The 17,253-nt window shown below is 41.6% G+C and overlaps 1 protein-coding gene across 1 annotated transcript in view; it reads left to right on the forward strand.

Annotated features, from left to right (window-relative positions):
• ZNF236 (zinc finger protein 236) overlaps positions 1-17,253 on the forward strand; it is a 134,129-nt gene that overhangs the window by 32,172 nt on the left and 84,704 nt on the right. The window contains exons 6-10 of the mRNA XM_031658648.1: positions 640-764; positions 4,230-4,402; positions 6,739-6,882; positions 9,930-10,133; positions 11,111-11,339. Coding sequence (XP_031514508.1) covers positions 640-764; positions 4,230-4,402; positions 6,739-6,882; positions 9,930-10,133; positions 11,111-11,339 — 875 coding nt within the window. The remainder of the gene's footprint in view (positions 1-639; positions 765-4,229; positions 4,403-6,738; positions 6,883-9,929; positions 10,134-11,110; positions 11,340-17,253) is intronic.

Here is a 17,253-nt window from a genome sequence, read left to right on the forward strand (position 1 = left end):
ATTTGTGGGTGTTTCAGAGTAAGACCGGCAGCTTTTGGAGATGGACTAGAAAAATCCAGTGGGACTCTTGAGACTTAAACTTGAGCAAGAGGGAGCTTTCATGTCTTGACATGGAAAGGAGCAGGTTGGGAATCAATGAAGAGTTCTGTTTTGGACACTACCCACAAGGCAATGCCAAGCGAGAGGTGGCTGTCCAGGGCTGGAGCCAGAGGAGGAGGCAGAGTTGCTGGAGGCAGGAGTCTGGACGTCATTGGTGTGCAGATGGTAATGAGAGCAAGAGACTGGAGGAGATGGTGTGGGTCAGGTGTCAGTGTAGAAATTATACCCGTAGCATCTTTGTTTCTGATCATCACAGGTAAAGTTTTGTCTAGAAGAGATATTTTGCTCCCCCACCCCAATTTCAGTTTTTGACCGAAAAAACCACGTTTTTTTTCATCAAAAATAGAGAAAAATGAGTTTTATGATTTTTAAAACTAACGCATATACACACAGACACATACATATATGTGATTGATTTATTAAAACAGGTTCTGATGACTAGTTAGTCAAATTTTCTGGTAGGATTTTCATTTTGACTTTATGTTACAAGGTACAAGGGAGACGTCTTACTGTGTATTTTGCCCCCCTTTATTACACTAGGGTATCAAGTACAAGGTCTTATAACCGGAACATCGACAGAAGTGGATTCACGTATTCATGTCCGCACTGTGGAAAGACGTTTCAAAAGCCAAGCCAGTTAACGCGACACATTAGGATACACACAGGTATGAAAGCACGAGCTTCTGGGTGACTGACTGTGGCTTGAAGGGAAGAACAGGTGCCTTTGTGCTAGCTCGACTTGGAATCTGATCCCAGCTTTCCCATAGTTTGCTGGGTAATCTTGCTGAAATTAGTTATTCTTTGTGTTATTTTATTTCCTCACTTGAAAAATGTGGCTCTTTTATCTGTATATAGTTGTCCTAAATTATAAATAAAAAATGTGCGTAGTGCTCATTGAAAAGGGCTTGATACATGGTAGGCTGTTAATAATTTGGGGTTGATATTACTGTTATTATTATTGGTATGGTATTTATTTATTCCCTCATTTATTTTTACTGTGTGTCAGATATTACACTGTGCTAATTAGAGCTAAATTAACAAGGAAAGACCGGATGTGGTGGCTCACATCCGTAATCCCAGCACTTTGGGAAGCTGAGGTGAGGGGATCTCTTCAGGCCAGGAGTTCAAGACTAGCACAGGCAACATAGTGAGATCCTGTCTTTACAAAAAATAAAAAACTTAGCCAGGCGTGTTAGCACCCACCTGTAGCCCTGAGGCGGGAGGATTGCTTGAGCCTGAGAGTTTGAGGCTGCAGTGAGCTATGATCGTGCCATTGCACTCCAGCCTGGGCGACACAGCAAGAAGGCCCTGACTCTTAAAAATAATAAAATTAAAACCAAATAAAATAAAAAACAAGAAAGCAGTGGATTTTCATATTCTTTTGTAATTTTGCCTTCACTAAGCTGTGAAACATTGAATAATAAAACTTTCTTTCTCCATGCCTTATCTTGTTCATTAGTTTTGCTTGAATGTTTGAAAGTGAGTACAGCATTCATAGCTGAATGCTCTTTGCCATCTTGTAAAGAGCAGCCCGTTTATAATATTGTATTAGTACCACACATGATCTCCAGGGAAGGAAAAAGGAAAATTGTACAAATATTTTTAGTATTTGAGATTTGCAATTAAAATGATCCATGCTTTGTCATTTTGTTTTCTTCTGTATTTCTTGATTTGGTTTTCTTTTATAGTGACAAAGTAAAAAATCTCACAGCTATTTTGCTTGGCTGCTATTGTTTGTCAATCAGTTCTAATTATGTTACATTGCTTTTTTTTTTCAGAGTTTTAGTGAATATTTCTGTGTAGAGTATTGTAGAGTCATTCAGATGATTTCAGCGTTTGTTTATATGTCAGCATAAAGTTGATATTTTTAGAGCATCAGTTTTATTTTCTAGAGTAAGAGAAAGAAAACAGTGCTTTTGTAAATGTGCTAATACATTTTGTCTGTAGAGTATTCAGCTTTAGTGTGTAGTCTTTGAAGTTTTAATCAATGAAAAAATAGTTTAAAAATGTTATAAACTTTACCCAAAGTAGAGATAAAGTAAAAAGTAAAGCAAATCCTTCTCGTGTTCACTTCTCAGATGTCATTTACCTTTAACAGTTTGATATCTACCCCTTAGATATTTTCTACACATATATAAATATCCATACATCATAAGCCTACTCTCACTCCTAGAGAGACACATGCGTGTAGAATCACATACTTTGTGTCATTCTGGGATTCTGTGATGCGTACTCTTCTGCACTGAACTTGAAGCATATGTCACTGTTGCTCCAGTTGGCTTGTGAGCTGCCTGGAGAGAGCAGCAGGTCCCAGCCCCAGGAGTCACATAGGCCAGTGTGGTTTAAACAGGAGGCTCGCAGGCCCGGGTGGAGGTAGCAGGGAGTGGCCGCTTGCCGTTCAGGCAGTTCTGTGTTCTGGGCTTGGTCTTCCAATGGCTGTGCCTCGCAGTGTATGTGATGATGTGGGCGGGGGGGGTGACCAGAATCCTACTGGACCATGCCTGGACTGTGTGTGACCCAGCAGAACTCCTGTCCAAAGGAGGCTGAGTACATTGCAGCATCGTCATCTAGAACAGGAAGGGTGTCTCCTCACAGGCAGTGCTGTGACCGGACCACACTCTCGCTGTGCCTCCTGCCCACCTGCCCTCCTCTCCTGTTCCCATGCAGGCAGTGCCATGACCAGGGCACACTCTCACTGTGCCTCCTGCCTGCCTGCCTGTCCTCCTCTCCTGTCCCCATGCGGGCAGTGCTGTGACTGGGCCGCACTCTCACTGTGCCTCCTGCCTGCCTGTCCTCTTGTCCTGTCCCCATACGGGCAGTGCCATGACTGGGCCACACTCTCACCATGCCTCCTGACTGCCTGTCCTCCTCTTTCACACCCTTGCCCCTCTGAGTTAAAGCAGGGTTGTTTCCCATTTGTGTACTGTCCCCAAGCTTGTTACATCTCATTCACTTATTTAACCCTAAAGCTGTTCAGAGAAGCAGAGATCTGATGTTACTATGAACTCAGCTGCTTTCGGTTTCTTAGGGAGTGAAAATTTAGTAAGACTAGAAATTTAAGTAGCCTTGCAGTTAGGCTCTTACCTAACTCGATTTTGTCTTTTCGCTCATTCCTTCATTCATCAGATCTGTACTGTGTGCTGGTGTGCACGAGGCCCTGTTCTAGGTGCTGAAGAGCTGCAGTGCACAAGCGCTTGCCTTCTTGGAGCATGCATTCTAGGGAGGGGAGATGAACATTGAGTAAAATGTAAAAGGTCAAATGCTGAGAAGTCTGCAGAAAAATCAAGCAGAGAACAGGGCCAGGGGTTCCCAGGGAAGACAGGGGAGATTTTAATGTTAAACAGAATGGACTGGAAAGTGCTCAGTGCAAAGGGGAATTTGAGTAAAGGCCTGAAGAATCTGAGAGAGCAAGTCTTGGGGATACTTGGGGGAGAACCACCCAGGTGGTGGATTTCAGAGGCCCAGAAGTGGAAACCTGCCTGGTGTGTCTGAGGGCGGTGGCAGGAGTGGATAGAGGGAGCGAGAGAGCAGGGGCAGGGGAGCTGACAACAGCTGGTCGGGGAACCACAGCACTGGCACCTCCTCTGCTGAGTATTAGAAGAACTTTGATTTTACTCTGGGGGGGATTTGGAAGCCTTTGAGGATTTTCAGCAGACAAGTGATTTGCTCGGACTTAAAGAGGGTCATTGTGTCTGTTGTTTTGAGAGCAGCCTAGGAAGGGGCCAGCGTGGAAGCAGTGAGTCAAGTTGGAGGTGGTTTCAGAAGCTTTGAGTGATGGTGGTTTAGACAGGAAGCAGGGCTGCTCTGGCTGTATGTTGAAGTTATTATTGAGTGTGAAACGTGAGAGAAACCAAAGATAAGGATGACTCCAAGGTTTTTTGCTGATCCCCTGGAAAGACGGCATTGCCTGATGAAGCCCGCAGGTGGAACAGTTTGGGAGATGAACAAGTGCGGTTTTGACGTGTTAATTTTGAGATTTAAAGTAGACACTTGTATATATGCATGTAGAGTTCTGGGGAGACATTCTGGCCAGAGGGATAGGTTTGGGTAACTTCAATGTTGTTCTTTTTAATCCGTAAGATGCCCATACAATATGAAATTATATTTTGATCATTTTTCTCCCTCTCTAGGCGAAAGGCCGTTTAAATGTAGTGAATGTGGAAAAGCTTTTAACCAGAAGGGGGCACTGCAGACCCACATGATCAAGCACACAGGTGAAAAGCCCCACGCCTGTGCCTTCTGTCCTGCCGCCTTCTCTCAGAAAGGGAATCTTCAGTCGCATGTACAGCGAGTCCACTCAGAGGTAAACATGGGTTGGGGGCATAAGCAGTATTTCTCAGGGGACAGTAGGTATCTTTTGGGTTAAAAATGGACCTGAGAAATTATTTTCCATTAAAAAAAATGCAGATTGATTTTGTGCCGAGCAGACCCTGTTTTAGAAAATACGTACGTGGGAATTTTTTTGGTTTATTACATGTGGAAGAAATATAAACTACTCTCTTTTTGTCTTCTTGCTGACAGCACGGCTTTGGTGAAAAAATATTTGAAAATAATCCTAATACCTTTGTTAGTTATAGTCCATCATTCTCAATAATGTATTTCATCCCTTTAGCAAACTTGAAACACAGGCAAGTGTAAGAAATTAAAAGGTAAGAAATAAAATTGGGAAAAAAGTGTTTTTCTTACTGCTAATACCACAGAGCTCATATGGTACATGTCCATTCCCTCTTGGACAGAGACCTGCTCTGTTCATTTCCTTCCATGCTGCTTGTCCACGCTTTCGACAAAAATGATGATTTCCCATGGTAATTTTCTGTTGTCTGCAGAGCATACTGTTGTGTAGATCCTCTGCAAGTATTTCTGTACAGTAGGTCAACCTTTGCTCTAACTAACCGTCATGACTTACTGATTTATATTCTAATTGTGAATACAAAGAAATATTTAAACAACACAAATACTTATATCATGGATCAATATATCCTATGAAATGATTTTGCAGAACAAAAACTATCATATTCTTAAGAGCAAATGTGTGTCTCTTAATTTTTTCCTTAGAGTAATACCTTAACTAACACTGAAGTGAACTTAGAGTTAACACTCACTATCCAAATTTAATAAAAACAAGTAGAAGCTGTCTTTGATCTTAGATAAACAGAATGTCTAAAATGAAAAAGAGAATCTAAATTGAGGTAAAACCCCTGCCCATCTCACGTAGTTTTATGAACAGATTCAGAGTTCCATGTTCAATGAGTTAATCTTTTTCATATCTAAGACCCAGAGACATTAGGAAGGCATGTCAGTATTAGTGAGGTACTGAGGTTACCTTTAGATTTCAGAAGAATACATTTGGGCTGTTGTAAGTCATTCTTGTGGTGTTGCCTCTGGGTGAAGATGATTGCATAGGAAGGATCGTGTATTTGTGTAGCACACAGACATACCTCACTGGAACCTTAGAGCAGCCTTGTGAGGTACTTGCTAGTACTCTTGAGTGTAGAAAACTCCCCCTATACTAAAGGGCCCAGAGACTTGCCTGTTGCCACTGAGAGGTGCTCTTGGACCTGTACTAGAATGGGTTGTTCCAGAAACAGCCTCTAAAAGTTGGTTCGTAAATATTATCCAGTCCTGTGAGGAATCTGAATTTGCTTCTTAGGTACCAGAAACAGAATGGAAGTCTTACTCAAGGTCAGAGGGGGCCAGTGAGTTTTCAAGCTAGCCTTCATAGTTCTACAGTAACTAACACTGGGTTTTAGTAATAGAGAAATAATATTTTAGATATTTTCTCTGTTCATAGCTGTTCTTACTCATTTTACTGGTTTCCATAGTTTCTGGATTTATCATAGTTTTAAAATTAGTTGTTAGGCCAAAATTAGTTGTTAGACGTGTGATGGCTCACGTCTGTAATCCCAGGACTTTGGGAGGCCGAGGCAGGTGGATCACCTGAGGTCAGGAGTTCGAGACCAGCCTGGCCAATATGGCAAAACCGCATCTCTACTAAAATACAAAAATTAGCTGGGCACGGTGGCAGGCGCTTGTAATCCCAGCTACTCGGGAGGCTGAGGCAGAAGAATCACTTGACCTGGGAGGTAGAGGTTGCAGTGAACCAAGATTGCGCTACTACACTCCAGCCTGGGCGACAGAGCATCTCAAAAGAAAATTAGTTGTTGATACAGAATATCAACATTGATGAAAAGTTCATATATCATTATGACCGTCTTTCCTAACCTCTGTGGTTTTGGCCATCTGAAAGCATATTTGGTGTAATATGTATTTATATATAACTGTCTGGCCTTCACTATTGAACATTGTATTCAGCTGTTTAAAAAACCGAGAACATCTTATGCCTGACAGTTTGTTTTTATTAAATTACAATAATTGAAAAATGTGTTTTCTCACTCTTGAATAATTTCTACTTAATAGAAAAGACTGAAATTTCAATTCATCTTATACCGGCAATATTGTTTAAAGAGTTGGGTCATTGATTCTAGAACTATCTAATTTAAAAGAAAAAAGGTAATGTTGAAGGGTTAGATTATTTCTGTCATTTTGAATGGAATGGTAAATTATGATTTGCCATAATTTAAATGTTTAAATTTAACAATTAATTGTGAAATATCATTTTTTTCTTTTTTATTCTTTAAGGTCAAGAATGGTCCTACCTATAACTGTACAGAATGTAGTTGTGTATTTAAAAGTTTAGGCAGCTTAAACACGCATATCAGCAAGATGCACATGGGTGGGCCACAGAATTCAACAAGTTCCACAGAGACTGCTCATGTTTTAACGGTAAGTTTAGTAATTTGGAAGAACTTCTTTTTAAACTAAAATCTGTCGTTTTCAATATGACCTTTACAATTGAACATTTAGTAGTGGAAAGGTGCTATGAAAATTTTTTATATGGAGAAAAGGTGCAAATTTTTAAAGAATTAAAGTCAATCTTTTTAAATTTGAGAATTAGATGACTTTGATTCAGACTGTCATCTGAACCTGTAAAAATAAGACAAACTGTAATCATTAATTTGTGAAATAATTTCTACAATGTTATTGATGATTATTGAATATTCTTTGTCTTTACATTATAATTTAAGAATTAATTATCCTTTGTAGGTAATATTTCTCTTTTCTTATGTGACAGTGATACTTTTTCCCAAGTCTTTGGACTTTTGAAACTAAATTATATTTTTCAGTACATGTAGTTAAAAATTATATGACTCTAAATACATATGCCTACATACAGAGAGACTGTGTGTAGACAGGTGCGTGCGTGCGCACACACATACACACACACACATACACAGGGACATACACACACTTATTTTTTCTGTAGGCATCTTATCTCAGCCTCATTTAGTTACTTGTACTGCACTAGCCTCTCAACAGATTAATAAATGGTAAAATTTAAGCATCAACTATGGTATCTTAATAGTAGTAGACATTAAATACAAGTGTTGGAAGTTTTAATGTATGCTTATGAATGCAGTTACTTGGTTGTGTTATGTCAACAGTTGCCTCCTACCAGTATGGAAAATAAGTCTAATTAATACTTAGTTTTTAAACATTAGGTTTACCTTTAGTGTTTGTTTTTTCTTTTCTTTTTTCATAATATTTGCAGTGTGGGATGGTTCCTCAGTTTATTCTTGACCAGATAGAATGTTGTAAAATGAATTATAAAGCTGGAGAATAGTTAGAGTCCACTAATTATGTCTTCAACATTCTATTTTGGTCTGAATTTTTTTAAATAAAATTTTTAATGTTGTGTAAATCAACCGAATATTAATTTTCATCATTTCCTTTGGCAATATGCAAATCAAAACATAGATGTAGTGAATAATCTGGAATAATAGTCCAGATCATTTTAAACATTTATATTCTTAATAGAAAGAAATGTAGTTATAGGGATTTAGAAACCTGGAATCTCCCTTACCTTATACTCTTATTTGGGCAGGTAAGAACATTAGAAGTTAAATTATATAGATTCTTTTTCAGGACGCTCTAGGAATCAGTGTCCAGCTGCCAGGATTGACTCTACGTGTCTCTTATTTTACCTTTCACATTTTCTAACTCTTGGCCTTTTTCAGCCCTGAGGTTTTTTTGTCTGTCAGCCAGGCTGGAGTGCAGTGGTGTGATTATAGCTCACTGTAACCTTGAACTCCTGGGCTCAAGTAATCCTCCTGTCTCAGCCTCTCGAGTACCTGGCACTACAAATGCATGCCACCATGCTCGACTAATTTTTAAATTTTTTGTAGAGACAAGGTCTCACTATGTTGCCCAAGCTGGTCTCAAACTTCTGGCCTCAAGCGATCCTCCCACCTCAACCTCCCAAAGCCCTGAGATTACAGGCATGAGCCACCAGGCCTGGCCTGGAGAGGTCTCCTCAGCTTTATCTTATGACTCTTTTGATTTTTTTTTTTTTTTAAGTAAGATTTTTAATTTCTGAGAGCTCTGCTTTGTGATGATCTGATTGTTTCTTTTTCACGAGTTTTTTTTTCTTGTTTGATGCACTTTTTCTGAAATCCAATAAGCATTCTGTCTTAAAAAGTTTTTTGTGCTCGTTGAGTTACTTGCCTGGGGTCATCTCCCCTTGTCTCTCCTGGGCCTACCTCATCATCTTTGGTTGCCTGTTTGTGTTTCAGGAAAGGGCAGCACTAGCCTGTGTGTGAACTGTTGACACGTGGATGGTGCTTGTTGATCCAGGGGTCACTGAGTGTGAGTGGCCAGGGGAACCAGCCCTTCACGGGACCCTGGTGGCAGAACACAAAAGAGTTATACTTAGTCTGGGAATTTAGTGCCACAAAAGGTGCCCTAGTTCTTCCCAGGTCATTTACTCTTTTTTATCTTTTTTAGCGATAAAATATTTAGAGATTCCTCTTCTTTTTTTTTTTTTTGCCTCAAAGTACGTGCCTGTCTGCCACTTCCTCCGTGGAGGAAGACAGGGGCGTTCATTTTTGGTCCTAATACTTTTTGTTCTGTTTTTATTTTTATTTTCTAAATTGACAGACTTGAATTTTAGGGCAGTTTTGGGTTTACAGACAATTTCGGCAGAAAGTGCAGAGATCTACCATATACCCTCTTGCTCTTGTGCTCAGTTTCCCCCATTTCTGACATGGTACATTGGTCGGGTACATTTGTTACAACTGGTGAATGAATGTGGATATATTATTATTATTAACCAAAGTCCGTAGTTTCTGTCAGGGTTCACTCTCAGAGTTGTCCATTCTATGGGTTTTGACAAAGGTAGAGTGTCCTGTCCCCACCCGCACAGTGTTGTACGGGTAGTTTCCCTGCCATCCGTCCTCTTCTGGGGGGGACGTTTCGGATTCCCAAGCCCTGCAGGGGTGGGACTGGCTCTCCCATCACAGCCCTTTCCTCTGACTTAAGTTTTCTCGGCTGTAGCATTACCGTGCATTTATTCCTGCAGTCTCCCTGCAGGAAGAATTTTTCACAAATGTGTTGAATTATTTTGACTGTAGTGGTTTCTTTCCTACTTTTTAAATTTGTATAACTTGATATTTTTTAAATTCCTTCACTTCAATTTTATGAGCTAACAGGAAGGTGAGGGTTCGTGCGCTCAATCTGCCATCTTGAGTCTCTACTGCCCACTTGAAAAAACTGTAAAAAATTGCATTAGAACAATTTATTGTGTATGTTAAGAGCCAATATCGTGCCAAACACAAGAATCAGTGAGACATGATATTTAAAATTTATGTGTTAGGATACTTTTAGATTTTAACATCCTTAGGGAGGGTATTGCCTTTTTTTTTTTTTTTTTAAATTTTCCTTTTTAAATTAAAGAGCAAAACTGTATTTTTAATGAAAATGTTTCTGTGTTTCAGGCCACACTCTTTCAGACGTTACCTCTTCAACAGACAGAAGCCCAAGCCACGTCAGCCTCAAGCCAGCCAAGCTCCCAGGCAGTGAGCGACGTCATCCAGCAGCTCCTGGAGCTCTCAGAGCCGGGGCCGGTGGAGTCAGGGCAGTCCCCGCAGCCTGGGCAGCAGCTGAGCATCGCAGTGGGCATCAGCCAGGACATTTTACAGGTGAAGCACGCTTCCCTGCGGTGTGAGGCTCATGCGCTCGTGCTGGGTCAGAAACCAGGGATGATAATTGAGAAATAAATCTGTAGGACTTGTCAAAGTCAGGGTATCCTCGTGAAAAATGTGCCTGAACTGAAAGAAATTAATATGCCTACTTAATTGCTTATGGACGGCACAACATTCAAATGATTTATTCATCTATACATTTAAAAAATCATAAACTTTTATTTTTTTTTCTGTAAATGAACTTACTTGAAAAGAACAGCCTTTTCAGAAGTTGTATCTATTTATGTTGACAGAGGTGGAAAAAGTATTTTATTCTTTCTTGAGGTTCTGGTTTATAATTTGGAGACAGTCATGGGTGTGGACAATTCTGAGAGCGTTCATACTGCCTGGCCTTCTCTCAGGTGTGTGGGCAGCACCTACACATGTGGGAGAGGGGTGGGGCAGGAGCACAGAGCCCCCAGCCTTCTAGTCCATCGCTACTTCACACTAGCTCTTCACTTCTAAAAAGAGGGGGCCTTCCTTCTCCTCCTGTCTCTCTGTTACTTGTTTAACCTTCCTCCTATACCTTCATGGGGAAGAGCTGGCCAGGGGTATGAGGAATCTCAGGGTGTCGTTCTACAGCCGATACCTTAAAGTTAAGCCCAGTGTAACTCAAAAGCCTTCAGATAGGGATTCCCAAATTTATTTAGAGACAGCCAAAGTTGTGTGAGGTAAGATTTCTGAAAGTCAAATAAATTTTAATTAGAAATATAAATGCTTATATTATTTTGGGCGGGGGCAGAATGTCATATATCAGAAAAGATGTTACAGCCTCAAAGTGTTGGAAGCCTCACTGCTAAGTGATTACTTGGAATTGTAGATTCTTGTTTCTTGGAGTGGAATTAGAATTCTATAGGTAAAGCTTTGTGATTGATTTTGGTAGGCAGATTTGGGCCATCGTTATCTTCTAACCTTTTAGTTTTGTTCTGTCTTAGCAAGCCTTAGAAAACAGTGGGCTGTCTTCAATTCCAGTTGCAGCACATCCTAATGACTCCAGCCATGCCAAGACCTCTGCACCACAGGTTCAAAACCCAGATGTTTCCAGCGTTTCAAATGAGCAGACGGACCCTACAGACGCAGAGCAAGAAAAAGAACAGGAAAGCCCGGAGAAACTGGATAAAAAAGAAAAAAAAATGATAAAGAAGAAATCACCATTTCTACCTGGTAATTTTGCTAAACTTTAAAGTTTAGACATTGGGATAGCATATTTCTGGTTTTTAAGAAATATGCCCTTCTTTTTTCCTCTGAAGGTGATAGGATATGTTTGTTGAATGTTTTGTAGCTAGCTGTAGTTGGTTGGTATTTAAAAATAAAAATAACAGCCATAACATTTCTTAAATTTATCTCTTCTCCTTAACCTGGCTTCTTTCCTGTATTCAGTTTGTCCTGACTCCTCGCCGGGGCTCGAAAGCTTGTTGTCTCTGACTGTTCTCTCTCTGCTCTGCTTAGGTGCCTCCTCTCCACTGAGATCCACGGCTTTGCTTCAGTTATTCTCGCCCTTGGTGCTTCTGGCATCCAGCCATGTGATTCTAGAAACATGTTCCTAGTTTTTTCTTTCTAGTCCTTTCCTCTTCTTCTTCAAAGGACCCCTGCAGCACAGCTCCCTCCTCCACACCTCACCCTTTCCTGTTACACTCCAAGATCCATTTCTTGGCTCCTGAGTATCCTATCACCTGTCCAGCCTGCATTTCCAATCCTTCCTCCCTCTGTGCTTCTAGGCACAAACTTACTATACATCATACTGAAACTGGATTCCTACTGTTTCTAGGTGTCCCTGTGTTTCTGCACATCATGCTTTCTGCAGCTTTCTGCAGCAAGGATGCCTTCCTTTTCCCTCTCCCTCTGGTCTCTGTCAAATCTTGGCCATCATTCAAGCATCTTTAGTGCTCCATCATTCAAGCATCTTCAGTACTCCTCCTCATGAACGGACTCTGAGAGGTGCTTTTCCTTGTCCTATCTCCCACAGCACTTAGAGTGTTTAGGATTCCTGCATTCTCTCATGTTAATTGTGCACAGATGCAGTCTAATGTCCCTTCTAGGTAATAAGCTCTGGCTGGGAATACAGCCTTTTCATTTCTGAACACTCCACAGTGCTCAATATGGCTCTTTCTGCAGGAGCAGGAGTTTACTACATCTTTCTTGAAAAAGATAGATTCTTGTCTCTTTGGCAAAACTGTTCCTGTAAAAACCTTTCCCAGGTGTCTTGGGGAACAAGTGCATTCTTGCAACAAAGCATGGAATAACATTGCCATTTCTGTTAACACTTCTTTCCTAGAATACATTTTCTCATTTATAACATGATTGTGAAGTTCTTGTTTCTCAAACAACACAAGTCCTGCTCTTCTTCCCCTTGATCTGGCCTCCTTCTCCCCAAGTGAAAGACAGGATGCTGGAATCTAAGCAGTTTCTCCCACACAGTTTCCTGGTATCTAGCAGGGCAAGAAAGGGAAACAGGAGCCATTTCCATGTATTTTGATTAGCTGTGTGGTAGCCTTCCAGGTTACAGTTGTGTTATGTGTTCCTGATCATCTGATGCAGATTTATTACCTGTGTGCGAGTGCCCGCCTGAGCCCCATGGGCCACTGTCTCTGCTTATTGTGCTAAATTAGATGCTTTCACCTGGGCAGCAAGCCACTGAGTGAGGAGCCATGTCAGACCTTCTCCTTCCTGAAAGTACCACATAGCCATGATCCTTAGACCGAGAAGGTGAGCGCCACCCCGTGCTGCTCCTTCCAGACCTTCACCCGCATGTGCTGGAAGCAGCTTTCTCCCTGCACCAAGCGCTAGCCGAGGAATTCCACATGGAATTGCAGGAAACCTTCCTGCACGGTGTTCTAGTTTGGAGTGCTGTGTTTACAGAGTTGATAACAATTAGGTAATTTCTGGACTACTTGAATCATTCAAATACACATGTAGAATACTGAGCAAGTGCATGCAGTTCTAATAATTACCCATTACATTCATGGGATCCCTAGTACAAGTTGGAGCCAGTGCTTTTTTTTGTTTTCTTTTGTTTCTGTTTTTGTTTTTGTTAAGTGACCTCTCTAATATGGTTATGAGGAAACCATGGGGACTTTTTTTTTTTTTTTGAGACTGGGTCTTGCTCTGTTGTCCAGGCTAGAGTACAGTGGTGCGATTATAGCTCACTGTAGCCTTGAACTCCTGGGCTCAAGTAATCCTCCTGCCTCAACCTCCTGAGTAGCTGGCATGTGCCACCACATATGGCTAGTGAAAACCTTTTTTTTTGTAGAGCTGAGGTCTTGCTATGTTGCCCAGGCTGGTCTTAAACTCCTGGCCTCAAGTGATCCTCTTGCCCCAGCCTCCCAAAATGCTGGGATTGCAGGCATGAGCTACCACTCTTAGCCTGGGAACATGTTTCTATTTAAACATGTTCCTTTTAATTAAAACTTTTCAATGACCAGTGCACTTTTAACATAGTGATTATATCTGAAAATGCCTCTCCAAGGATGGAATATCATTTGATATCTTAGAAAGACCATGAGGAAAACTATTCTTGTCTCATAAGTCATAGCATTAATTGCTTATAACTAACCTTCATTATGTTCCTAAGTTAAGCATACTCCACCTTGTAAAATTATTGCTTTTGATTTATTCACTTTTATCAGATTAAATGTTTTTGGCGGGATTTGCTTTGTTTGAAGAAGTTATAGTAAAAATTTAACAATGCTTTTATAGTTGTCATACAACTTGTGACACATAAATCATTGTAAATTTTTAGTAAAGTTTGAAATTTATGACTGGGTGCAGTGGCTCATGCCTGTAATCCCAGCACTTTGGGAGGCCAAGGCAGGTGGATCACGAGGTCAGGAGTTCGAGACCAACCTGGCCAACATAGTGAAACCCCATCTCTATTAAAAATACAAAAAATTAGCTGGGTGTGGTAGCAGGCACCTATAATCTCAGCTACTCGGAAGGCTGAGGCAGGATAATCGCTTGAACCCGGGAGGCGGAGTTTGCAGTGAGCCGAGATCATGCCATTGGACTCTAGCCCTGGCAACAGTGTGAGACTCTGTCTCAAAAAAAAAAAAAAAAAAAAAAAAGACATTTATTGTGGTGAAATACTGGCTATCTAGAAATCATGGTGAATGGTGTTCTGGAAAGCTGATGATTGATTCCTTTAAGGATGAAAATGGTATGGTATAGTGAAACTATTGTGTATGGAAACTTTTCTAAAAGTCGTTGCATACTTTACCTTCTTAGATCAGAGTGTGATCTTGTGAACTTAGCCACTTCTTGATGACCTGGGGTCATCACTGTGAACTTCGGTATACTGTACTGGTCTGTAATTGACTGGCATCCTGCTGTCCTGTTTCAGTCCACGGGCTTCAGGATGGTGTGGCTCTTAGACTCATCTGCTTTTTAAAATCATTATCTCTGCAAATGTGCTTTTTAAAATTCCCTGTAACAAACCTTCTCCCACGTTCTTCTTTTGTGGTTTGTGGTCTGCCAAGTGCTTACAGCTCAGATAAATTTGATTTTTGTAATTGCGTAAAAGTTAAGTGCAGGTAGCCCTTCTCCTTCTCCGTGGGGTCTGCATCCATGAGTGCAACAGACCTCATATCAGAAAATCCTCAGTAAGTATACTGCAGTAAGCCCAAAGCAGTGTTAAAAATGCTAGTGTGAATGGCACACAAAAATGGTTTTTTTCCCCCTAAATTATTAACTGGAATTCTCATTGTGAAGTAGACCCAAGGAGATGCAGTCCTTAGGGTTTCCTCCCTGGAAGAGTACTTTAAATAATTCTCGTAAAGCTTTAGCTTCAGGCTGCTGAAGCACTTGATAAAAGTCCTAAATCATTTCTGGGGCAGCATGTGAGGAGGGCAGGTTTCCTTGGTGAAGATGCTCAGTGCATCCTGGGCTGCATCTGAGATGCACTGTTCTCAGTGTCGCTGTGTAACCACATCAGCCAGCACTGTTTGTGCATCTGCCAGGACAGAGATTTGTTTTCAAGGTTCTGGGAACCACATGGGGGCAATGCGCTTATAAACAGGAGTAAGAAATTCCATAGTCCCTCTGAACCTCCCTGAGGTTCTCAACTTTGAAGGACAAAACCTATTTCTGTGCACTTGGATCTGGATATTCAGCTGCTCCTGTGAGAAAGTAACCAGCACTCATTCTCTGTTCTCTGTACCTTCACTCATTCCACTGCCTGTGACTGACAGAAGGGAGGCAAAGTAACTCCTCCGCAGCATCTGCCTTTCTCAGCAGCAGACTGGTGGTTTTCTTCTGCTGGTCAGAGCAATTCTTCAACAACTGCTTGAGCAGAGGCATGAGCATCTGTCATACAATGGGGATACCTGTGTCTTAGGCTTGGCTGTAATCTGCTTGATAAAAGGAATGAGTTGCTGGGGGTCTCTTCCTTCGTAGTCTTTGAGCACGTGTCTGAGCAGACAAGGGGAATAGAAGGACTTCTTCCTCCAGGCAAGTAATCATGCAATGAAGAGGAACATGGGAACTCTGCTTCTGAGCATATCCTTCTGTGAGGCACAGCTGAGGGCCGATGAGAGTATCTGTAAACAGCTCAGAGCCTCGGAACAGCCATGCCATTCCCCAGGCTGCTTGCTGCTCTGGCAAGTCCAGCAGCATGGTTGAGGCAGTCTGTTATAGATGTTGCCCTTTCTTCCTCTGCTGTCAGCATCAGTGTTCCTAACAGAAGTTTAAATTTGTCCATCAGTGGAGTCCACGGATTCCTCAGTTAATGCTTGCTTCCTTTTTGATGGGTGTTTGCTGTCCATAATTGGTACTCCAGCTGTCTCATAAACAAATAGTTGATTGTTCTTCATTAAGGACTGCTAATGCTTCTCAGTGGAGAAAGCCCTGATAAGTCTTCTGTTCTATTCAGAATATCCTCAATGAAAGGATTCATTGTTTCTTGAGAGATCTGACAAATCTGAAGAACTGCTAAGCAGTTCTGCTGCATGCTTTTGCACTAGAGTGTTGCAGACCCCCTGTGATCTAAGAAAGCCGTTAATACCCACGGAATGTGTTGAGGTTCAGCTGTGAAGAACTTTCCTGTCTGACAAGTTCCGGAAAACTCATGTCACAGATCATGCTGATAAGAGTTTACTCCTGACATTACCAACAGCTGTGTCATATTTGCACAGCACTAGCCATTGAACCAGCACCTGAGAAGGCGGCACCATGCGATCTTGGAGGAGCTTCTGCCAATTTCTATAGCAAGCTTGCTGCTCCTGCAGCCTCTATAAACCGTGTAGCCTGCCAGTGCTGCGGTGTCGAAATATAAACTGCACAGGAGCCAGCAGTAACTGGTGAAGCTTGAGCTGGCTGGTCCAACAGTAACTTCTGTTGTTTTTTTATCGTTGACAAACATGGCTTCATCGTTACTCTCATTTTCAAAGATATGGTCTTCATCATAAGTTCCTTTGTGACAACTAACATGATTGCTGCTGTGCCAGCCTTCTACTGATCTGAGAGCACTCTAAGATGTTTCAAAATCTGAACATAATCACAGCAAAAGCCAGTATCTTAGAGGAGGTCCTGTCGTCAAGAGCTGGTCACCTCAGCGTCGGTGCCACCCTTGTTTCAGCAGCTCCTAGTGCCTCTTGAGCATCTTGATATTCCCATTCTTAATTCACGTAGTCCAGCTAACTATCAGTGACTGTCTCTTTCCTGTGACCAGCCAAGAAAACCTGGCCAGAAAATCAACATCATCTTCCTGGTCAGTGCTGAAAAACCCAGCAGACTGTAGTATTTGTTAAAAAGATTCTACTGGCCGGGCATGGTGGCTCACACCTGTAATCCCTGCACTTTGGGAGGCCAAGGTGGGTGGATCTCCTGAGGTCAGGAGTTCGAGACCAGCCTGGCCAACATGGTGAAACCTGCCTCTACTAAAAATACAAAAATTAGTTGGGTGTGATGGTGCGCCTGTAGTCCCACCTACTCAGGAGGCTGAGGAAGGAGAATGGCTTGAACCTAGGAGGCAGAGGTTGCAGTGAGCTGCGATCATACCACTGCACTCCAGCCTGGGTGACAGAGTGAGACTCCATGTCTAAATACATAAATAAATAAATAAATAAAAAGATTCTACTAGCTCCAT

The sequence above is a fragment of the Papio anubis genome, chromosome 19, assembly GCF_008728515.1.
Source record: "Papio anubis isolate 15944 chromosome 19, Panubis1.0, whole genome shotgun sequence".
Taxonomy (NCBI): Eukaryota; Metazoa; Chordata; class Mammalia; order Primates; family Cercopithecidae; genus Papio; species Papio anubis.